The following is a 24,516-nucleotide window of genomic DNA, read 5'->3' as shown; positions in this document are numbered from 1 at the left end:
CAGCGAACGGACGGGGACGTTAACTAGGCCATGGAACCAAATTTGACTATTCGCTCGTAAACGATTCGCTATATACAAAAACGGTCCCTACGATTTATCGCTTATCAATCGAGCTAATTTCCTTTCATCTAAGGCTTCTTATTTTTTAATTTTTTTCACCATTTCGCTTCCATCAAGCGGCACAACAAAATATCGTTACGTTTTATAGATGTACGATGATTTCGTTGAACGAAAACTGCGTTTAATAATTTTGTTGGAAAAGTAGGCGCGTGTGAATTGTGTGCAATTTGTACGTTGTATCGTAGAGAACTATTTAGCATAAGTTCATTAACCGATAAACATCTAAGTAACATTAAGTAACAACTTATACTTCAGCAACAACAATAGGATCATTTGTCATCCCTTTTCGTATTCAGATCGTATATACGAACAGTTTCCATCGTTTAGCAGCAGGCTCACATAATTTACAAATGTTCGTCGTAATATTTTTTTTCTTTTTTCGGTCAGTATATTATAATCGATTAATCGATTTATTCGATGCCACTTTTTTAAAAAAAAATTTCTGTTTCAAAGTGAAACACACATTCAACGTTCGAAACTAGCTATATTATAAGAATTCCACCGAAAAAAGAAAGAATTTTTTAACAAAATTTTACATTCTCTCGTTTCTTTTTTTAATATTTTTTTTTAACAATATACAGACAATATTATATCGGTATATAACAAGAGGATTAAATTTTAATGCTTGACGCGTGCGCACCTGACTTCCTTGTAACTTAATTTTATATTTTTTTACTTCTTTTCCTATGTCTTTCTTTCCGTTTCATACAAAATGTAGAAAATAAATGTAGATTAATAAAATAATTTAAATTTGAATAAATTCTTACTAAAAATTAAAATTATACGTGTTTACACGTGTCATTTTCATTTCGAAAAAGTTAATCCAAATTGAAGATTTGTAAATTCATATTATTCGTAATTTTTTTAAATTACAAGGAAGTCAAAAAAAAAAAAAAACAATCGTTACGTATGTAGTATGGCACGAAATGTATTTTTTTTTTTTTTTTTAAAACTCACAGTCTACAACGTCGAGGTATCGACTAATCTACCAAAAATGTGATCATTAAGAATGATATTCTAAACTCCCAACTACTAAGATCTCTGCCTAAAATTTTCAATTTACTTTGTGCGCCATTTTTATCATCGATCGTTTTGAAATCACGATTCCAGATAAAACTGAACGATCTGGAGTAGCCTCAGACTTTTCAACATTCCTATAAATTCTCACGAGTTGTTCGGTGCGCATTTTTCACGTGCACAAATGATACTCACTCGAAATTTTGTCACGGTAAATGCAAATTGCATGCCAAAATGTGCGAATACGAATTCTCATCCCGGGGTAAAATTGTAATCCATCATTTTTTTTTAGCGATCCATCATCAAAACGGGGAATAGCATCAAATTGAGCAAGTTTTCGTTCAACAATAAAAATCCCAATTAAGCTTCGCGTTTAACGTTAAGAGATAAACCGAGGAACAAGATTTTTGAAAAAATATATATGTATATATATATATATATATATGTATGTGTATAAAAAAAAAAATAATATAAAAAAGTTATTGCAGCAATAAATCTTCGTGTCATCTTTATCTCCCCCACCCCTCTGCATTCTTCGTTTGAATTCTTCTGAGTTTTTTTTTTTTTTTTTTTTCCCCCTCTTTTTTATGTGCGTTATCCTATTTATCTTCTCTCGATATTTACATAACAACGTAAGTTACAAATCGCAGAATCCTTTTTTCCCCTCCCCTTCCCCTTCGGATACATTATTATTGTTGATATGGCCTCACGGATTCTGGGAAAATTGTTATTATTATGCAACATTTGTTCCGTAGCGAGTATCACTGGCGCAGACGAACGTTTCTAGCGTAGCGTGTAAAACGAAAATGAAACGTTTAAGCGGCTAATGATTAAGTCTGCGTAATTCCATCGCTGCGATGTCGTCTACGGATATAAGCTTCTCTATGGGGATGCAAGAGAGTTCGCCACCGACGCACGACTGCGGCTGCTGCCATCTAGCTTCTCTTTCCGCCTCCTTCGCTTTCTCCGCCTCCCTCGCTCTCCTCTCCTTCAACTTCAACGAAAAGATCGCCACAGACCTGGCTCTCTTCATCAAACTCTGTTTCACTCTTGTCTTCTTTGCCTCCCTGTCCTCCTTCGACGGCTTCTCCTCTTCTTGGCTAGAGATCGTCTTGCTCGAGTCTGAAAGGCCGCTATCCTTCTCCTTCTCCGCGTAGTAAGATAATTGCTGCTTGTGATCGTGAATCTCTCGTTGGTGATGCTGATACTGCTGCCTCTCCGCCTTTTCTCGTTCTCTTTCTCTTTCAGGTGAGAATCGAAACTTTTGGTTCCTGTGAGCCACCGTCCACGGTGGGGCAGACCTTTTTTTTTTTACCAAACACCATGATAATAATAATTAAATAAATTAATACAGATACTTCACACCTTTATTGTTTTTCGCTCGATTCGTACCTAAGAAGATCGCTATCCGACGAAGAGGCGAGCTCTTTCGAAACGATGCAATCGGTGGACCTGTGAAGAGTTAACTCGTCCCCGGTGCCGACGGTGCCTGCACCGCTGATCTCAGAATCGCTGGACTTGCGGCCACCAGCTTCGAGGCCCAATCTTCGAACCCAGTCCACACCTCCGTGAGGGCCGATCGTTAAATGGTGGCTGTAGTGATCGGCTCCACCCGCCGCCTCCGACTCGTTCTGAAGCCATTCCCTCGAACGCCTTCCTGCCCGTGCAGAAAACACACCCTTCTCTGACCAAAGATTTATCTCCAGCATTTTTTTTAACTCAAGAGGAGCTTAATGAATTGATACCGCTGTATACACTTTTTCTAGCAAGCACGAAGAAAAAGAAACAGAGTCGAACCTCGTTCTCCACCAGGAATAGAGCATCTAGGTGAATTGTGAATATCACGAACGCTGCCCATGCTGTTCTCGGTTGGGAAATGGGTGGCAAACTCGCTGCTGCTCGCGCTACCAGGGGTCTGGACCAGAGAAGGCGTTTCCGCGATCCTTGGCACGGATGCTGCGCCAGGTGTTGGGGGGCTACTGGGTGTCTGGGCGGACGATGCTAGGGTCGGTGTGTCCGGAACGCTGGGGGACGTTGCATCTCCGGTACGATTGGAAAGCAGTTGTTGCTCTTCGCTCTCACCGTCTGCTGGACTCACCACGAATCTCCCTGAGTTCGAGCGAAATTAATACATGGTAGGAGGTAGGAAAAGATCGAGTGGGTGTCGTCGTGTTTCACCAGTGGGCGAATCGCGAGCAAAAGTGAAAGAATTACACACAGAGTCCCTTGGAATTCCTTCAACTTTGCGAATCTTCACTTTCGCTCCTTCGAAATTCCACCTCGTTTCTTCTCCTTCCTCGAATTCCTCAAGTTTCTTTCACCTCCACGGATCTCTTTCACCTTGAATTCCTCGAATTCTGTATACATCTTCCTCTAACGTCTCCTGCAATCCCCTTAAATTCTTCGTTTCTTTCTCAAAGTTGTTGGAATTCCTTAGAGCTCTTCAATTCTCGTGCCCAACATTTTTCATGGAATATATATATATGTGTGTGCGTGTGTGTGTGTGTGTGTGTGTACATTCGTTTCAATATCGAGTTTCAAATAAGCGGGAGAATTCTCTGGAAAAGCGGATGAGGGAGGAAGAATACAACGAGAGGAGCGAAAGTCGAGCAGCTTGTTCGGATTAGCATTAATATATAAAATATATATATATATATGTATGTATAATACAACCTTGTTTTTACTTACCTATCACTGTGGCTGGATGCTGTTCAGGGGAGGGGGTGGACGAAAGTCTCCTGACCGCTTCTCTCCTCAAAAATTCCACCTTGGCCATTTCCGTGGCCACCCAATGCGGAATATCCGGGATCGCGCAGATTATGATAAATCGTATGCCGAGCATAATGTGCTCGAGCGCGACTATCAATAAAATCGTTTGCGTGGCCGACATTTCTGGAAACATTCGCTGCACCTGCCCGCTCAACCCGATCAGAGCGCAATTTACCAGAATTGCGACCAAGCCCATAGCCTCCATCGCGTTCTGAAAAAAAAAGAAGAAAAAAAAATGTAATATCTTGGGTTAATTTTTATTTTTAGAAAAAAAAATTCGAATATTAAAATTCTCGAGGAGAATTCTTTTTCATCCTTCTCCTTTCGAAATAATCGTTAAAGGATGCATTCACATACTTGCCAAGTTCCAATGTTGGAAACCCTTCGACCAAATGGTCGTTGAAGGACGAAACAAAGTTTGAAAGCGTCGCCTCGTAGCTCGAGAAGGTTTCCAAGCAGTGCAGCCATCGCAGCCAAGGGGAAGGCTGAGGAGAATAGGCACACGTATCCCAATTGTGACAGCATCTCCAGATGCTCCGAAAACGCACCGTCGTACTAAAAAAAACGTGGAAACGTTTTTTTTACATCGATCACTCGTGAACTCGTGTCTCAAAATCTCTTTTTCTCTCTTATAATTATCATCTCTCGTGTGTGTGTGTGTGTGTGTATAGTTTCAAAATACAGTGTAGACAGTATAAGCAAGTAACTTGTATTATGTAGGTTTATTATCTTGAACGAATTACTCTAACGTTTGACCGTGTCTCTTTGTATCCGTTTATTAATAATAAACCTACAATCTTATCTAAGGGAAGAACTATAATTTAAGGGAAGAATTATCATAATAATAATAATAATAATATTACAAAGTGAAGAAGAGTATACAGGTAGTGCAAGGGTTTATCGTTATACTATGCTCTCAAACGAAAAATAAGAAGCCAGCGCTTAACATGGCGTTTAGCGTGACAAGCTGTGTGATACCTTCGATTCACCCTATCGATCACCCACCTTTTTTACAACAATAAATTCAGAGATATAATTTCGATCTAAGCTCCGTTTTCTAATATTTATTCCTCCCGTTTCGGGCAATCGATAGGGTGAACGAATGCTTAACGATAGGATGATCAGGTGACATTACCTTTTTGCTCGATACCTGTGCGTCGTCGACAGAATCGGTAGGAAACGGGGAAAAAATCATTAAAATTCTGGAAAAAGAACCGATCAGAGAACACAGGACAACATTCATTAGCTCCACCTCCCGCGCGCATATACTATCACCTTCTTCCTCTACGGATTCACTTTCGAAAACGGATATACTTCATAAAATAAAACTAATCGGAAAAAATATATATATATATATATACCTATATATACCTATATACGCAAGCCAAGGATCGTTAAAAAATATACTATATCATAAAAGGGGAGGAGGATGTAGAATTATATGAGTGGAATGAATGAAAGAACCTGCCCACCTTGCCGATTTCCCACTTATCTTTTTCCAAATCCAATAATAATAAGAATTAAATAATCAATTTGCTTCCATTCTCGCCCGTTCGAGGATTTTAAAAATTTTTCATCGTTATACCCTCTCTGGTTCATCGATTTGATAATGAAAAAAACGTCAACGCGGTTCAGGTTCAGTGCGCGACTGCGTGAGTGCATCGAAAATGAAAAAAATTAGCTAAATCTAGACCAAACCTTGAACGTAACGTCACTAAGTAGAGAATTAGTGGGATGCCCTACTCTGTAGAGGGAACTCTCCAATTCGGCCTGGCTAACGTTTCTCGGTTGCTTCGACTTCCCCCCGTCCGAGGAGCGTTCCCCCTCCACTTCCCTCTGACTCTCCTCGCTTTCCTCGCCAGGCGGTGGCCTGGCCTCGCTCGGGCTCAGCGCGCCGAAAAGCTCGAAGCTGAGCCGCGCCAATCGCAACTGCTCGATCAGATACGGGACAGCCGATTCTTTCAGATTGCCGATCACTTGGCGAGCGATCAACAGTGCTGCCAATTGCTGCAATCATAAAAACATCCCTCGTTGCGATAATATTCCTCGAATATTTTTAAATTTTACTTTATCAATAATTCAGTTTTGAAGGAACGGTATCCGAGTTTAGGATAACTCTGTGATTTTTTTTCTTTTGTTTTCTTTGTTTCGTTTCTTTTTCGTTCCGTGTCGAGAAACAACAACAACGTGTCTAACAAACGTGTCTAAATACTAAATTACAAAGAGAAGAGTCGAACAAGGATATAGACGATTAAAAAAAAAGGAACGTCTAAGTTCAACCTAAGAAGTTCGTCTATTCGGATTCATTCTCGAAGAAGAAAGAATATATATTTAGAAAGAAAAGGAGGAAAGGGATCCTTACCTCTTTGAGCCTTTCTTGATCCTGTAGGTAGAAGGCGATGTAAAATAGCGATAGGAAGGAGTTTACAAACTGAAACTGAAATACATTGTCTCTTCTGTATACTTTCTATTTGTCTGTAATAATAAATTAAAACATACACTAGACGTAACGAAACGCAAGCGTATATATATAAGAATCTAGACGATACTCTCTACGTACAATGAAATAGGTTTCTTTCGATTAAGCGCAAGCAGAGAATATACAATTCTAGGGGAGGAGTTGAATTTTCATGCAGCGACAGAGACAGCCAGAGCAGATTTATATATTATTCTTCGAGTAATCAGTAATTGAACGAAGAAGCAGAGGAGCACTTATTTATCAAATATTTATAACGATAAAATCAATAAAGTCCACCTCTAAATGTATTTAAAAAAAGAAAAAGAAAGAAAGAAAACGTTTTATCACGCGAGAATTTGAACAAATAAGATATGATCCAGATTGTTTATTTTTTTCTTTTTTCCTTCTTCTCGTTGTTGAATGAGCATGAAGATGAAATGCATGCTTTCGCGATCAGATATGGAGAATTATTCGAAATTATCGAACGATACGCTTTTGGAAACGAAGTTCAGTTTAAAAACGACATGGCTTGGAAGCGATGCCAATATATTAATCGCGTGAACGTTGAACTTTTGAGAGAAAAAAAAAAAAAAAAAAGAAATGTGAAAAAATAAAAAGGTAAATTCTACGACTCGGTTAGAGGAGGACACGAAAGAATACAACTATTACAACACACAAATATAAATTCTAAAATCGTTGAAAAAACGGAGAGTTTCTTCTTTATTACCAGTGCCACCTTGTAGATTAGATGATTCTCGTACTCGGTGTCTAGCCGATAGTTTTCTGCGTCCAACACACAAAAATCACAAATACTATCTACTGTAACATGACTGCTCTCCAGTATGTAAACAAAATGGAAAAAAAAAATAAATATAGAGAATTAAAAGAAAGAAAGAAAGAAAGAAAGGAAAAGAAACGAAATAGTATAATGGAATAATAGAAACAGGAAAGTATATAGGAACGGAAGAAGTAACAGGATCTAATATATGTAATATAACCTCTTACTTTTTACGATATATATATATATATTACTCGTTCTTACGAGAGAAGTGAAAAATAACAGAAAAGAAACATTCGCTTGTTTAATATAATATCCGTTCAAGTCACGTATGTTAATCAAGGGATATGGATACATACTTCTGAATTCAATTCTCTAGTAGAAGCTAAGCCGTGAAAAGATTCGAAAAAAAAGTATATGTATATATGCTATAGGCTCTTGAGAGAAAGAGAAGAGAGAGAGAGAGAGAGAGAGAAAATAAAGAAAGAACTAGACGTGCAGAGTGTCTCGTGAAAATAACAACAAATTCGATGCGCAAGAGTCTCGTAGAAAATGTTCGTTCTCTCTCCGTTCGTATCAAGTTTCGCACGGGGACGATCGATCGTGTTGAGAGAAAAAAAGAGTGACAGAGCATAGAGATATAGACTATGGGAAACCAAAATAATGTACAATAATAATCGTTCTTCTTTGCAGGGATGGTTATATCATCTACGTACCCATATCGTTCAACCATACGGCGACTTTGAAGTAAGCCTCGTCCATTAATGCTATTACCACCGCCAGCAAAACTTTTGGCACGTAGCTCAACCAGAATCCGTATCCCCTCGACTCAAGACGAGCGTCCCACCAATCCTGCAAGATGGAACAATATATAAACTATGACGCTAAAAAAAGAAAAAAAAAAGGAAACGAAATTCTATAAGAAAATCGATCGCGGTTAACGTCAACTCCTCGCCGAAGTACTCTTCTCTACTCTTCTCTGTGCATCGACGTATCGTGTCGATCCATTTCCAAGAGTATTATATTACCATAGATGCGTTATCGAGGTTTAGGTTCGATAGAATAATATATATATATATATATAATTTTAAGTGCGAAGAATCCATTGCCAAAAATCGCGTGGACTCGAGAGGACACGTGACACGTGGAAAGCGACAGGGATTTCTTTAGAAGGCATCTTCTGGTAAGAGGACAGTAATGGACTCCTCGCCACTTTAGCGCAAGATCGTATTCTATGTCTGTTGTAGGATATCGGGTCGCTTCTTGATAAAATTATCTATTTCGTTTTAGAAAAGTGGATTTTATAAAAAAAATATCATAAAAATCATCGATGATAATTCGAACAATCTAATTTTTTCCCTTTTCTTTTCTAATCGAATTTTGTCGTCGATCGAAAATATACTCCCGACTTCGAAATAACTAATTTTTAATTCGTAAAAGAGAAAAGTTTTGCAAGCGCATACATGTTTGCGCCAAATTCGTCAAGATTATCAAAAAAAAGTTTTTACGAATTTGAAAATGAAAAAATAAAGCAAGTTTTATCGAAAAAATATGACGAACCTGTATTTGGAAGCTGAGTATCATCACGATGAAGACGAAGAACAAACACGCGGCGATAATAGGAACGCTGACGAAGTAGCGGAACATGTTTCTCTTCCATCTGGGATAAGTTGGTTCCAGTCTTCCAGTCACAGGTGAAGTTTCCAACGTGCCCTGTATATAAATTTCAAGCGAGAGGGGGAAAGAGAGAGAGAAAAAAGTAAACGAGAAATATAAAAAGCATTGGAATTAAATTCGACGAAACTTGGATTCGAGGCGCAGAAAGATGACGATAGGTGTGTAGACGTTGATGCGCTTAGCCCGGAAGCTTACCGTGAATAAAGGCCTGGGCTCGACAAGTAGGTCGTCTCTTTGATCCAAAGTGCCCCACCTGTAGGCCAATTCGGCGCCCCTTCTTTTCCACGTTTCCAAATAAACGGTGGCCCAGATTACGTTGAACACCGAGAAAAGTACGTAGGCTACGTCTTCGACCGCTTGATTCCTGCCGATGATGCCGATCTGTCGAGGAGACATCGAAATATCGAGTAAAAAACTACTCGAACGAATAATACTAATTTATTTTTTTCTTTTCCGTAATTGAAAGATCGGCACAATTTTTCTTTACCCAATATATGGCACCCACTGCAGCTGGAACAATCAGGGCGGTGGTGTAATGACCGAGCCACGCGAAGTACATGGTAATCTTGACTCCGAAATATTTACAAATATCGTCCAGGGGTTGGGGACTAAGAAACGCGCGGACCCACGTCCGTTGTAGTTTTTCCAATGCGGGCAATTCGTGAAGAGGGAAAACCTGGTTGGAATATTCGAAAAAGATTCGATTCGAAACGTTTATTCCTACCTCTTTTAAATAATAAATAAATTATCTTTAGCAAGCAACTTTAACTAACAAAATTTTACCCACTATCTATACGAATCTTCCACAGCGTGTTTTCAGACCAACCTGAGATATGATCCCAGCAGAAATGCACTTTGGAATAATTGCTTGGCCTTCGACCATTTTAAGCCCGGGTAAACTGTGAAGATCCTGCGGGCCCGCTCTGAGCGTGTGAAGCAGATGGAGAACGAGGGATTGCCTCTCCTGGGTGGTGAAGAATCGTGCCTCGTCGTCGCTACCTTCGAAACAGCTCGATTCCGAGCCTACGAATTCCTTCAATCCTCCCCCAAACTCTTGTCGCAGGGTCTTTGGTAAATGCACCTCTTCGGCAGCTTTCAATAATCTGTCGGTTATCGGTACACTCGTGAACCCACTCGTGGATGGTCGCAAGATTTTTTTACGAAGGTTACTTACACGCTAAAGGGAGCTGTTAAGTAAAAGCCGTAACTGTCAGACGAGGCGTGATGCCGCACGTGCACCACCAGGCCTGGAGTTCCGGCACGAAGTCGACCTAGCAGCCACATCAGGGTTTCGTCGCTCGTTCCACTTGGGAACATCACCACGACGTCACATTCCTGCGGATAATCACTCGTCTTTCACTCGATCATCATCCACCGATCTTTTTTTTGTAAATTTGTTCGCATTTCCATCTCTAATTCCTCGAATTTTTTTTTTTTCTTTTTTTTGGATATTATTAGTCTATATACGTAGGGTAGAATTGCAAAAGTTCTTTATAAGAGAAATTACAGGCATTAAAATGTTGTTAACGTTATTTTGCATTTATCGTTGGATGTGCTAGACTCTTACTTCTCTATTCGTGCTTGACCAATCAATCGATCATCATTCATCAATCTTTGTATAAATTTGTATAAATTTCTATCTCTAGTTCCTCGAATTCTTTTTTTTTTGAATATTATTAGTATTATTAATCTATATACGTAGGGTAGAATTGCAAAAGTTCTTTATAAGAGAAATTACAGGCATTAAAATGTTGTTAACGTTATTTTGCATTTATCGTTGGATGTGCTAGACTCTTATTTCTCTATTCGTGCTTGACCAATCAATCGATCATCATCCACCAATCTTTTTTTTTTTGAATATTATTAGTATTTAGTCTATATACGTAGGGTAGAATTGCAAAAGTTCTTTATAAGAGAAATTACAGGCATTAAAATGTTGTTAACGTTATTTTGCATTTATCGTTGGATGTGCTAGACTCTTACTTCTCTATTCGTGCTTGACCAATCAATCGATCATCATTCATCAATCTTTGTATAAATTTGTATAAATTTCTATCTCTAGTTCCTCGAATTCTTTTTTTTTTTGAATATTATTAGTATTATTAGTCTGTATACGTAGGGTAGAATTGCAAAAGTTCTTTATAAAAGAAATTACAGGTATCAAAATGTTGTTATTCCTGCTTGACCAATCAATCGATCATCATCCATCAATCTTTGTATAAATTTGTATAAATTTCTATCTCTAGTTCCTCGAATTCTTTTTTTTTTTGAATATTATTAGTATTTAGTCTATATATATATATATATATATGTAATGTAGAATTGCAAAAGTTCTTTATAAGAGATTACGCGGGCTAATTACAGGCATTAAAATGTTATTAACGTTATTTTGCATTTATCGTTGGATGTGCTAGACTCTTATTTCCCTACGGGATCGGAGGCCCCGTATACGATAAGGCGATATTCTGGCACAAGGAGCAAAGTTGCTGGCACTGGCTGTTTTCCAAACGACTTCAGATTGCTGGATATTGCCAATTCGCGCGCGAAGACATCCTGATGGCACGCCTGACCTAACAGCACTGACGAAATTCGCCTCTACTACCACTACCGATACCTGTTATGCGCTACCTGTTCATAAAGAAAATTCTTTTCCCAGTATTTTCCAATATTTATGATATTTAATACGATTACATCATATTGATACACTTAAAATTATATCCTAATGGCAATATGCCTGGCCAATATCTCTTATGCACTACTTGTTCGTAAAAAAATTATTTATAATATTTTGTTGATAAAAACTACTTGTTCGTAAAAAAATTATTAAGTATAATAATAGTAGTATAATATTTAACATAATTTAATACTACATTGAGATATACTTGGAGATAGATATCTTAATGGCATGCCTGACTAATAGTATTGAATTTCACTACTACTATCGATTTCTGATTACCTGTTATTTGTTCACAAAAAAATTCTTTTTCCAATATTTATAACATTTCATGCGTTCATATCGCACTGATATACTTAAAAAGATATTCTAATGGCACCGATGAAATTCATCTTTATTATCTCATTGTCGATATCTAGTTACTATCTGTTCACAAAAAAATTCTTCCTCCAATTTTCCAATATAATATTCAATATGTCGATACCATATTAATATATTTAAAAAGATATTCTAATGGGACGCTCGACTGAGAGCACCAAAATTTATCTCTACTGTCATTATCGATGTTATGTTCATAAAAATCACAATCTGTTCGTAAGAAAAATTCTTATTTTCCAATATTTTTAACATGTTAATACGATATATTTAAAAAGACTTTGCAAGAAAGAGGAGGAAAAAAAAAAAAGAAAGACAAGAGAATAATGAACACGCGTTATATCGATTACCATTATCGCCATTTTTTCCTTTTTTCAAGAAGCTTCTCATTTCATTTTCCAATTTTTCTTTTTTTTTAACTATAATGATAAAAACGTGGCGTACAAGACGAGAAAGAACAGAAATTGCACGTGAATGAATCGTAGGATATTTTATCGTTGGAATTATTATCGTCGCGAAATAAAAAGGCGCCATTTAAAAGGTCACCTTATAATTAAACTCGCTTTCGGCGAGCAGCGTGCGAATTCAAAGTGACAAGAGAGGAGAGAAATGAAACTGAGAGATTGTGGATATATTGGTTGGATCCAATGTAATGCTGTTACATTGCGAAATTTATATTTTCACAAGACGACCTTTTAACCTCTCCTTAAAAAACCAAAATGCGTATTCAAATTTTTTTACAAAATCAATTTTATCAAATTACTTCAATTGTTAAACAAACACGAAGAAAAAAAGTAATTGTATTTATACAACGCATTTCTACCCTTTATCGATCCACCTTTGTCTTCGTCTCGATGAATTATTCGTAAGAACGAGGGATAATGCAAGTTTCACCTGTCTTTTCCCTCCCCAAGCTTACTAAATTTTAATTTATATCTCTATTGCTTAAAAAATATTTCCCCCACGCTTTTTATTGAGAAAATAAAAGAACAGTTCTAACTTAATGACAGGAAAAAGGATGGGAGGATCGTCTCGACATAACACACGTGTAGAACAAGGTATCGGTTAAGTGGGAAGCCAACCGTCTCGTTACGACTTTCCATTCTTGCAAACAGCTTGAAATATCAAGTAAGTTTATTCGATCAGTTTATTTGCCAGAGATTTGTTTGTCTCGAAACTTCTTTGCTGGTATTACTTCTTTCGAAGATGTTGCACTTTCAGAGCGGCATTAGCATAGCTTCGTCGTAATAATGCCCGGACATTCGAAGGGAAAAAATCGTATGGAAATAGGAGGAAGAAATAAAAATACGAGATAAAGGAGCGCAACAACACGGTATAAAAATATGGAAATATATTACGACACGTGTCAATTTCGATATTCGAAATGTTACTTAATAAGAATATAGCATAATATGAAATATCGGTTCAAGCACCTTTAACCAGATTAATCCGAACAAGGCTTTTCCATATCTAAACAAGACGAGCCTCCTTACGTACGTAATCGTTTGATCAATAATAACGATAATAAAATCAATAAGTTCTGTTTCCATGAAACCGCAATTACGAGGAAAAATCGCAAGTAGGGCGTGTATAAATAACGTAAGAATATATAAAACGTGGATACAAAATTTGCAAATTTGACGTATACTTATCGCCCGATTTCTGTCCATTTGAATTGGGTGAAAATAGACAAGCCGTTCAGATGCATATAAGGATCCGCGGCATAGAACCGACCGTGTTTTTGTATCCACACAGCCTTCTTCTTTGCCTCGTCATGGATAATTCAACCGTGACAATGGTCGAGTAATTGGTCGGTCACGTGTAATCGGGAATTTCGATTTAAAATTCTTTTTCTTTCTCGTGTCGTTCGCGATTGAAAAAATTAATCAAACCGTTTATTGTACCTTTCTTTCTAAATTTATATATTTGTATATATCTCCGTAAAACGAATTACTTTTACATTGTTACTTAATCCGCGAAGTCGAAACTTTATTAACCTTCTTCCATCAATTGGTGTTGTAAAAGATTATTAACGCGTTAATAATAATAGAACGCCAGAGAAAAAGAAATATAGAATGGAACGAGATCGTTGAAAAACATACCTGAGTTGGAACCTTTTGTATCCATAGGCGGCGGGGGGTCATCAGGTGGCCTGTGCATGGTATCTTCCGTCTGAGGAGACGAGACGCTGCAAGGAGAGAAAGAGAATGGACGTGTTGTTGTTGTTGTTGTTGTTAAATATCGATCGAGGCTGGAGGCCCGGTAACGAGACACGTCGTTAGCGCTGTATTATTTTTCTCCAAGGATCAATTTTCCGTTGAGGACGTGATGAAGCGAGAACGCGGTTTCCTTGATAAAACGCCAAATTGCGGGGTTTAATAGCTCGCGTAATTGATGGGAACGCGACGATCCATATAACGAGAGCGGAGGGGGGAATTCCGCGCTCTAATTCGCCGTTAGCCTAACCATTTTCTTCGATTAAATCGTGCATAAATAAATAGATGGAATTTTTGAAAATTGCGATTGAAATTGGGCGGGGAAAAAGAAGGAAAAAAATCAGGTGGTCTTGGACGCGAATAATAAGGTGAGATTATCTTGATCTCATAATGTCTGTTATTATACTCTATTTCATTCTTCTTCTTCTTCTTCTTTTTTTTTTTTTTCGTTTTTAGACTAGTATTACACGGATGGATTAATTCGAAGGAGAAAACCAGGGAAAAGAATCGTTGTGCATCAAAGCGAAGGATCGAGAATTTTTAACGAATCCGAGGGAGGCAAGTTGTGTTGGAAAACATAACGATGATCATTAATGAAACATTCGAGATGCAACTCGAACAATGATAAATTCTTATTCTAATTCCGAGTCACTCGTTTCTTCGACTGGCAAGGATCGTTATGCCGAAGGACGTTTAAAATCGTGGTTGAACATCGGAGAGGAAAAAAAAAGTGAGAGAGAGAGAGAGAGAGAGAGAGAGAGAGAGAGAGAGAGAGAGAGAGAGAGAGAGAGAGAGAGAGAGAGAGAGAGAGAGAGAGAGAGAGAGAGAGAGGAAAAGTTATACGGCCACGTAGAGTATATCTTAACGAACTTTCTTTGTACTGTGATAAATTAAATTTAGTCCTATCATTGTATTACAGCGCCATTAATGAAGGCTTTCTTCGTCTCGAAAGCCTTCCTTCTTAAATGTAAAAATGTTACTCCCATTTTTTTATGAAACGAAAAATCTCATTGTCCAGTTGATTAAAGTTTGCTCTTTTGAAATTTTCGAATTTTGAACCATGACGAGGAGTGAATTTATTAGTATTTTTTTTTTTCTAAATAAAAATTTTATCCGAATTTCATTGTTGTACGAATGTGTTGTTGTTCAAATTTTTTTCCCCCAATTAGAATAATAAATAATTTTCTTTATTAAGAAAGAAATCCATCATTTTTTTTTAATCGATATACATATATTAATATACACGTTATTGTTAGCAAATGAGAATATAGATGCATAGGGGGTAAATCCTCGAACAATACAGAAGGATATCAGACAATGAGAGGGATCAACTGACAAAAATGTGAAAGATTTATGGCTCGAAGCGAGATGATATTCACGTTCATATAACCACGCTCTTCCCTTTTTCTGCCGAAATATTTTCAAGGACGCGAAATATTAATAAGGCGAGCAGCAAGCTTCCTCGCGGCTAGGACGGCAATAAAGAAAGTTTTACCGCTACTTTGCGGTTGGTAATTTTCTGGTCAACGGTTACGAATCGGGCAATTGGATCGTGGCCATCGTGATATTTGTTGCTTCATTGGATGCAAAAATTAACAATCTATTGCGATAAAATAAAATTTCATTTGAAAATGTGATATTTTCACATTTGTAACGCATTTTATAACTCGTAGCAATTTTAGAATTTAGAAAAAGTTTTTCCTAATTTTAATTTTTCGAGCCTTAAGATAAATTCTTGTTCTCTGTAAACGCGTTTCGTATCTTGATCCATGTATTACACACGATTGAAAATTTCGTAATATCGTAATATTAAATATCGACCTATATTAACTATCCTCTTTCTTTACCATCTTTCCATCACATTGAATCTCAAGTACGAGCAATTATTATTTCACGAGTGGCTGTTTGAATGGAAAGATAAAGAAAAGACATTGATGGCCCAGATATCGATTTTACGTCAGAAATAATCTATATTCGATGTTTATACGGTTCCAGGAGAACGAGGTGTCGCGTGAAACGCATGAAAGGTTTCCATACGCATGAATAACATCATTGTAAATGTGACCTATAAGTAACGTGGGTGTACAGGGTTGACTTGGTGTTGATGACACAAAGTTATGCTTTACCCATTATGTATTACATTATTTAATAATTTAATAAAAAATAAAAAAAAAAAAAAAGAACGAAATTAGACTCTATAAAGTTTCCCATCGAGTTTTGCCCCATCTACTGCGCTCCATGCTTCGATTGGAGATTCCACATTTATCACTCATCCCCATGGAAAACTGTATTTTCCGAACGAGCGAAGCTTGCTTAATAATTCACTTTATTTCGTTCGGTTGAACATCATTTTGTACGTTTACACCACGCGATCACGAAGAGTTTTCCTTTATCCTCTTTTAACATTCCACTCACTCTTCACAGTGTTATACTCGAGCTCACAAGAATGAAAGAGAGGGATTTCGATCTGGGGAATTCGATCTTTATTGTTTTATTGTTTCGTTCCTCGGATGAAACATGTTAGAACAACGTCTGTGACGTTAATTTTGAATCGAATCGAAACTCTCTTTTTTTAACGTGATATACAAATTGACTTAATGATTTAACAACTTTACTTAATTACAATTAAAAATTTATTACGATCAGTTAAAAATACTTTTAACTTTAATCTCTGTCATATTTTTTAATTTTCAATTCTTTCGTGTTCTTCCTTTCATGTTTACAATATTTGTGCTTGGAATAAAAAGAATAAAAAGAAATAAAATATTCTTATTAATAAAGTTATTTCATTTAAGATTTCCAGTTATTCGAGGAAAATTGTTTTTAACGACAGACTTCCGATGTAATGTCGCTACAGGCTGAATTTAATCTCCTAACTCGATTGCCCCTGTTTCTTCCGCCAGACTTGTGCTCAATTAAGACTTTTCTATTCTTTCAAGAACATCTTTTCTGAAATCTTTGGAAAGAAATACTGACGCTCTCGATAAAATCAATACCGGACAAACCTGAAAATTGACCGTAAGAAAAATCGTAACTAGGGAAACGTTGGATTAATATAACCCCGTTGAAATGAAAACGATATAGTTATTTACATGGAAGAGTGAAAATGCTGTTTCATTAGCGCATAATCATAATCAGAAATTATCGAAATTATTAGATTACATTGATCAATGTATACACATACAGTAGGTCATCGAATTTCCGATAGGTGGCGAGAAAGTAGTCCCTCTCTTTTGCCCTTCGAAAATACAGAACAATATACACGTATCCGCTAACACATTTCGTTACACCAATTGTGCGAAGATGATTCTTTATTAAATATGTTTGTTTCTTCTGAATGCCGAACAAAATTCATCTCGTAATAACGTATTATTATCGCTTTAATCTGATCTTTACAAATTCATACTTACAAAGTTGCGTTTGTAATATTTTTTTCGCACAACTTTTTAATCGCAAAAATTGCGGAATGAAATTTAAAATTGTAAATATAGAAGAAATAGAAAGAATTTGATAAGACTTGGCAGAAACGGTGCGAAATGTGTTAATGGTGTGTTCACGTGTCGAAGAAAACTTTGATGAGTATCAAACACTTTATTACACACACTCGACCCACTTACTAAATACACGATTATAAGAAGCAGAGATTACGTTCGAATGTTTCCCTCATTCGCCATAAACGAACGTAATTAAAATATTGAATTACACGCGTACATATTAGCGTATCGCTAGAATTAATCCGTATGCTGTGTTGAATTTCGGCACAAGATCGTGTCATCTCAACGCTTGTAATTGTGCATAAATTTAATAAATGAATAAAGATGAAACTCTCGAAAAGCCAACAAACAGAACCTCGTACATGCTACAATTTTTCCGTAATTCTAGTCTATTAAATCGACCAAATGTTGCGTGATATTATGTATTTGCTATTGTACAACAAATGATATACCTGATTTGAAAATTTGCAATTTTTATTGATACAAAAAAATGTCATACAAAATCGTATTTATTACAATAGCAATCAAATGCTTTGAAACATTTTTTTGTAAGTGATGATAATTTTGCTTCAACTTGATGTGAAATATATTCTATAATTATAAATATTTATCGTGAAATTCACTTCGATCGTAATATATTTAGAGAGAATTTTATAAACGTCATATATTTCATTAGTTACGAAATTTGATACATTGCATTACGTGTCTTTTATGACAGATCGATGGAAAGCGTGTAATACTTTACGGTTGCCTTATCGATCATCTCGTTTCTTTGCGTTTCGAACAAAAGTATCAACGGCACGTGCTCCTCGAACAGCGTACGTACGTGTCTTTTCCCGTATGGCTTCGTATCCCTTAAATATCCTATTCTGTCCACCTCGATTTCTATTAATTAACTTACGTTAATTTTATTTAGAGAGAATTCTGCATAATAGAATTTCTTAATTCTTCCTTTTTAATAATAATAATAATGAGTATTCCGCTCGAAAGGTATTGAAAGAAAAAAGGGAAAGTGTAATTTGTTTAAATGCAATTAAATAATTTTATTTAAAACTACTATTATTTACGGGTAAGAAAAATAAAAATAACTCAAAAGCTCGATTTTATGCGATTACTATTTTATCCTATAGAATGTATAATGATTCCCTTTTCCATGCAAAACATTTGTTCCGTTTACAAAGTATACTAAAGAGAAAAAAATGTATATCAAGAGTACAAAGAAAAACATAAGCTTCCGCTTTAAAATAGAAGAATAATTTTAAAATTTAAATATGTCGTCAATTATATGTGGTTAGAAAAAATATTTATACATATCTTGATTCTCCAATGGAATGTTTATTTTTATCTTATTCTCATACTGTTATATCTTTTCATTTAGATAAAAGGAATGTTAAATGATACAAAATATTGAAGTATTTTATTATTTCAAAGAGATCGAAATGTTTAAAAAGAGATAGAAAAAAAAAAGAACAAATGCACGGAATTTAAAGGATATTTAACGCCGAAGCAATAATTTATTGATAATTGAAGAACGCAGAAAATCACCGAAGCGTTTTTAAAAATGCTTCATTTCATTTATAGTCGATGTGAGTCATTTCTGAACTATACACCTTATTTTGGCAGGTAATGGAGGGGATAAAGCACCCTTTTACGTCACGCTCAAGTATGTATACAGACACTATTCACACCAATATTTCAATGAAACCTGTACATATGTATATGGATGTCCCTGAAAAGCATAGTTCCCTTAAAAGACTACACATTGTCGCTGAAACTGATATAAAATTGAAAAAAATCTCCGGTTTTATTCAAAAAAAATCATATTCACGTTATGTCAACTTGAAATTTTATCTTCTTCAAAAATATAATAACACAATAACAATAGAATTTTAACCTCGACGATTAATATGGATTATAAATGATTTTATTAGAACAAAGAATTATGAGAATTTGGAACAACCATGTTATTCGAATAAATCCTATTAAATCATATTTCTCACATAATTCCATTTAGCGGACAACTAGCTGTCTCTTCAATGTATACAATACCATATTGCAATAATAATAGTATGGCCGTATTGTGGCGCGAGATAGTCGAGCATCAGCTAGAATCAAACATAGATTCGTTCGTGGAGATTATCGGTGCAGTATAAAATTGTGTTCGTCGGATTACTAGTATCGAGAGCGCGATCATAAACGGAAATGCACGATTATCATGATCGAACGAGGTCTTTTGTGGTTATTTATAAAATTTATAAAATTTATAAAATTACTTGCTTCCACGCGATTCATAATTAGAGAATTAAAGTAATTGTGCAGATATACATTTCCATGGCATGCTCTAATTCTAATTAATCTTTAATAATGCTCGTTAATTAGTTCTATTGAAGCGAAAATTAAAAATTATCTTGCCAAGAATTACAAGGATTGAAAATCTATGTTTTTTTTTTTTTTTATTCTGAAATTTATCGATTCGATTAAGATTTTCGAAATATTACGAATGTAATTTTTTTTTTTAAAAATATTGTTAAAATCATTTTCACAATTTGACAACTTGATATTTCTAGCAATAAAAAAAAAAGGAAAAAGTATGATAATTAATCTTCATATAAAGCGAATTTTTTATGTATTAAAGGTCAAGCCATGACCGATCGTATCTCGTCGGTCAAAGGGTGAAGAAACTCGACCATTGTCGAGCACTAGAATGAACACGACATGCAACTCTGGATTCCATCGAAACCACATTGGTATCGCTGAAATTTGCTCGAAAATGCAATACCTTTAGGCGACAATGCGCTCTCGTATGGACTACACGCGATTACAAGCCCCCACTCCGTTCTAAACGACAGAAATCACGAAGCGTCGACACGAGGAGGGCCGATTGGCATAGAACACAACGCTCAGAACGCAGTTGCGAAAGAACCGCGAACCAAGATATGCGTACGCATCCAAGTCGAACCGGGTGCAAGTGGAAATGGGGGATAAGCTGGATTTAGGGGGAGTTCGCGGGTAAAGAAGAAGGGGACGAACGAGTGGGCGTGTGTACGAACCATTTTCGGACGGTGAATCGATCTCTAGATGAAAATAAGCAACCGCAAAGATCATTGACGATGATTTGAAACACACCTTGCTTGTTAGGATATTGCACGAGTTTTCGTAACGACCTTCCAACATACAACCGCTTAAACCATCTATTTCACACACATATATATATATATGTATATGTATATATATATATATATATATTCACGTATTCACAACGGCGTTGAGACGCGCGCACTAACGCTACCGACACAGCATCCGTGGCTGCGCGCACTGCGGACAGCGAATACACTTTCTTATGTTTTCTGACTGAAACGTACATTCGTAAGGGAAAAGAATAACGGTCAGTGTATCGATACGTCTTGTGTATAGATGTCGTTGAATGATACGAACGAATTAAAGTAATATGATTTTACTGGTTATTCGATTCGTTACATTTGTGTTTATCACTGAAAATATAAACCAACTAACCGTAGCTGACCATTGATGTTTATATAAATATATTATTAACGTTACGCTAAAATTCTACCATATCATCTCTATTCGATGAAAAGTGAAAATAGAATGGGAAAATGATATTCGAATTTTGAAATGACTTCGTAGAGAAGAAAGGATTGTAGACTTACCCTTGTCGAAAGTTTCTTTGGCCGCATGTATGACCTTCCTCCGTCTAAGACCGTCGCCCGCGAGGACGGTCGTCATCGTGCTGGAAACGTTGTCCGTCGTCCTCTCATCTTCGTCACTGTTCGCGCACTCGCCGGAGGTGGTCGATGCACGGTGGTCGAGGAGATTGATCGGGGACCCCTCGCCGCCTGGCATAGTGTCCCGATTAACAGGACCGTCGCGTCCTTAACCGAGGACCTTTGCGCCTGAACTGAACTCGCTCCCTCTATGCAACCTCTACTGGTTTCTCTTCGTTCGCAAACTCTCTTCGCCCTTCGTCGCCGCTGCAGCGTTTCGTGGCGCTGGCCGCGTCGTGGCGCCACTTTCGCGTCTCATTGTCATCGAACAATTTTCTCAATTTATTTGCAATCCTTTTTCGTTAGTGATAACTAAATATTGTGAAGTTTATTTAATCATTGATAAAAAGATAAATGTGAAATGTATAAGTGATTGATCGAAGAAGTTGATTGGAATAACATGAATTTACAATCGTGGTGGTAAGTTGAATTCAATTTATTTATAAATAAAATAGATAAGTCTAAAGAGGCGCAACGGTAAAAATCACGTGTTGTAGTTAGGTTAAGTTTCTTGGCGGTTTTTTATTTCTAACTGATAAATCATTATTGTTTGTTGACCAATTCGATTGCTTTATTGGTGGATTTTCAAATCCTAAATTTAATGAAAAGATCGATCAATCAATCATAAATTCTATGAATCTTTTTGAAAATATTTAAATGATAACATTTAACAATAGTAGTAAGAGTTTTATTACTTTGCATCTCGTGCATATTAAAATGAAATTATAATTTTATTTCTTTCAGAAAAATTTATTATAGCACAAGATATTTTCAAACTTTTAAAATTCACGAACAAATATTTATCGCTTGTTTTAGGATTTAATAAATATCGATATATCAATCTTTTTATCAATTCATAATTAAACGTAAATAAATATTACTTGAAAAAAACAATGAAATAAATTGAAAATTCACTTCAGTGAATTGATTACATGAAGTTGAAGTACAAGTTCATTCGTATATACATTGCCCTCGATACTATAAATCTCGATAATTTATAACCAATATTCATTTTTTCTCGAAATAAGAAAATATTTCCGCTATCTGTAGCGAACTTCAGATACGACTCGCGATCGATCCGATGCTACGCCATTCCTCGCTGAAGTATATATTCACTGCGATTCGTGCTACTTTTTTTTTTTCCTTTTCCTGTCGTTTTCCACGCCATGTGACACCACCGGAAACTCGAGTATTTTTGCCACATGAAAATTAGGTTAAGGATTCGGTTGACATTCACGCCTAGTGCAAAACTACTTTTTTCCTATATGTTCTGAACATTTGGTTCAAGTCTGTTATTTTATAAGGATTTATTTTAAGAAATCTTATAAAATATTTATAAAAAAAAAACAAACAAATAAAATAAAATTCATTAGAAAATATCTTTTTCTACTTTATATTAAGTAATAAAAAATCCAATAATTAATTTTTAAGTAAATAATGTTGTAATACAAAATATAATGAATATAATCAATATCAAAAATCGATTGATCATGACTTGACACGCGTTCTAAGATTCGAACATCAATATTGTGTTTCGATTTTCGTGAAATCGTTCATAGTGCGAAATTAAAATCCGTGGTGTGGAAAATTGACTTTTTCGCAGGTGTCAAGGACACGCTCTAAATTCAAACCGTCGTCAATCTATTTCGAAACATCGTCGAGTTGATTATTTCCTATTTCCGGAATCGAAATGACTATCAAATGTGACAGTGTCGGTCTCGCAGCACAGATATCGTCAGAAATCGATAACACGGTCTTCAATTGAATGCAGATAGGAAAGCGTAGCTATTGGAAAATGATCGTAATGTGACTTCCGGTACGCTTTGATAATTTTCTCCGCCGAGTATGATGGCTCTCAAGAGCAAGTTAATGCATCGATAAACAAGCCTGGGATGAGATAGAATTCTAAAGATGATCGAATATATGTCACAAGAATTAATTTGATTAATTTTTACCGTAGTATCGACAATTTCAAATATCATTTGTTACAGTCGAATTTTTTTTCTTATATCTCGCATGACATAATATTATATTATTATATATTATTATCATTCTATAAATCAAAATTTATTGATTATAATCATCATTTTTAATATAATTGCATAAATTGTCTTTAAATTAATAAGTCTGAGTTAAAAAGAAACATAATATTAAAATATTTACAAAAATTCAAACACTTTTAAACTCGTCGTTTTAAACTTTTTTTTTCTTTTTTAAATAATAATCAGATTAGGATTTATCAATGAAGGATTATTGGTATAAAAATATTATTAATATTTTCATAGTGAGGATCGATAAAGGATTAAACTTGTGGACCAATTCAATCGTTGTTAGAATTTTTTCAAAGAAAAGCAATAGAAGGTTAATTAAAAGAGATAACCAGGCTAATGAACTGTATTAAATTTTGGTCCTGGCAATTTGTTGGTTCAATTTAACACGGAGGAGGCGAGAACAGCTCAGAAATTGTCTGTCTATCCTTTTGAAAGGATAATGTATATGGTTTCCCAATGCCATGCTGTTGAATTCGCGTGACTACAATGAGAGAAACGTTTATTCTTGGCACTGTTTTCCAACAAATGATTTAATTTCTTTGGCTGCAACAACGATTTCTCAGACATCTTTTTTTTTTTTCATGCTTTCACTCAGAATTAAATTTTATCTTATCTTATCTTCTACGTTATGTATCTACGTAATATAACTATTGAATTTTTGAGTAATTTTTATATTTTAATTATCTTTCTGCGTTCGATTGTGGATTTAATTAAAATTGAGAGATTTTGAATTTTTGTACAAAAGAAAAAGAATTTTGAAAAATATTATTGTTCGTCGTATAGTTCTCATGTGAAGTAATTATTTATTGAAAAAAATATGAATTTTTTAATTAAATTTTGAACCTATTCTTCTTTACATTTCCCCGCATATATTTTAATAGATTTTTCTATGAAAAAAAAAAAAAATTGAAAGAGATGTTTTTTTATCAATCTTCGTAATTCTTCGTTTATCTTGTTAATTTTTCAAAAATTTTCCAATTTTTAAATTTAAATTAATCACAATATATACGTAGAAGATTAAACGAGTCATCTTTAGCCTTTGAAGCTAAAATATATAATCTTTTCTTATAAGTATTGAAATAAGTATATAATGTGGATAATGTGT

General features: G+C 35.5%; 1 protein-coding gene and 1 long non-coding RNA gene across 7 annotated transcripts in view; one reads left to right on the top strand and one right to left on the bottom strand.

The window, feature by feature from the left end:
- Positions 1-1,702: 1,702 nt before the first annotated feature.
- wwk (anoctamin 8 white walker) lies at positions 1,703-21,439 on the bottom strand. 4 transcript variants are annotated; one of them, XM_003693002.4, is made up of 16 exons: positions 21,247-21,439; positions 13,971-14,056; positions 9,994-10,154; positions 9,646-9,922; positions 9,307-9,495; positions 9,015-9,200; positions 8,703-8,855; positions 7,859-7,994; positions 7,092-7,147; positions 6,269-6,343; positions 5,605-5,913; positions 4,264-4,461; positions 3,826-4,117; positions 2,935-3,246; positions 2,530-2,794; positions 1,703-2,438 (listed from the first exon to the last, which is right to left on the bottom strand). In XM_003693002.4, the coding sequence occupies exons 1-16, from the start codon at positions 21,437-21,439 to the stop codon at positions 1,961-1,963; spliced, it is 3,366 nt and encodes a 1,121-aa protein (XP_003693050.1). In that variant the 3' UTR covers positions 1,703-1,960. The 4 variants fall into 4 exon arrangements, with proteins under 4 accessions (XP_003693050.1, XP_086766057.1, XP_086766058.1 ...); XM_086909931.1 differs by having other exon boundaries at positions 2,935-3,225; XM_086909932.1 differs by having other exon boundaries at positions 2,935-3,222.
- Positions 20,494-24,516, top strand: part of LOC105735215 (uncharacterized) — a 29,643-nt gene continuing 25,620 nt past the window's right edge. The window contains exon 1 of one of the 3 annotated variants that reach the window (XR_015292524.1): positions 20,494-20,640. This is a non-coding gene — a long non-coding RNA (uncharacterized LOC105735215). Of the gene's footprint in view, positions 20,641-21,542; positions 21,781-24,516 lie in introns of those variants that run through there. The other 2 variants (XR_004224750.2, XR_004224746.2) reach the window with 2 other exon arrangements.

Source organism: Apis florea, unplaced genomic scaffold, assembly GCF_048593485.1.
Source record: "Apis florea isolate Af1SG1 unplaced genomic scaffold, ASM4859348v1 contig_3170_pilon, whole genome shotgun sequence".
Lineage (NCBI taxonomy): Eukaryota > Metazoa > Arthropoda > Insecta > Hymenoptera > Apidae > Apis > Apis florea.
Note: the sequence above shows the minus strand (reverse complement) of the source record. Positions and strands in the feature narration are given on the sequence as shown.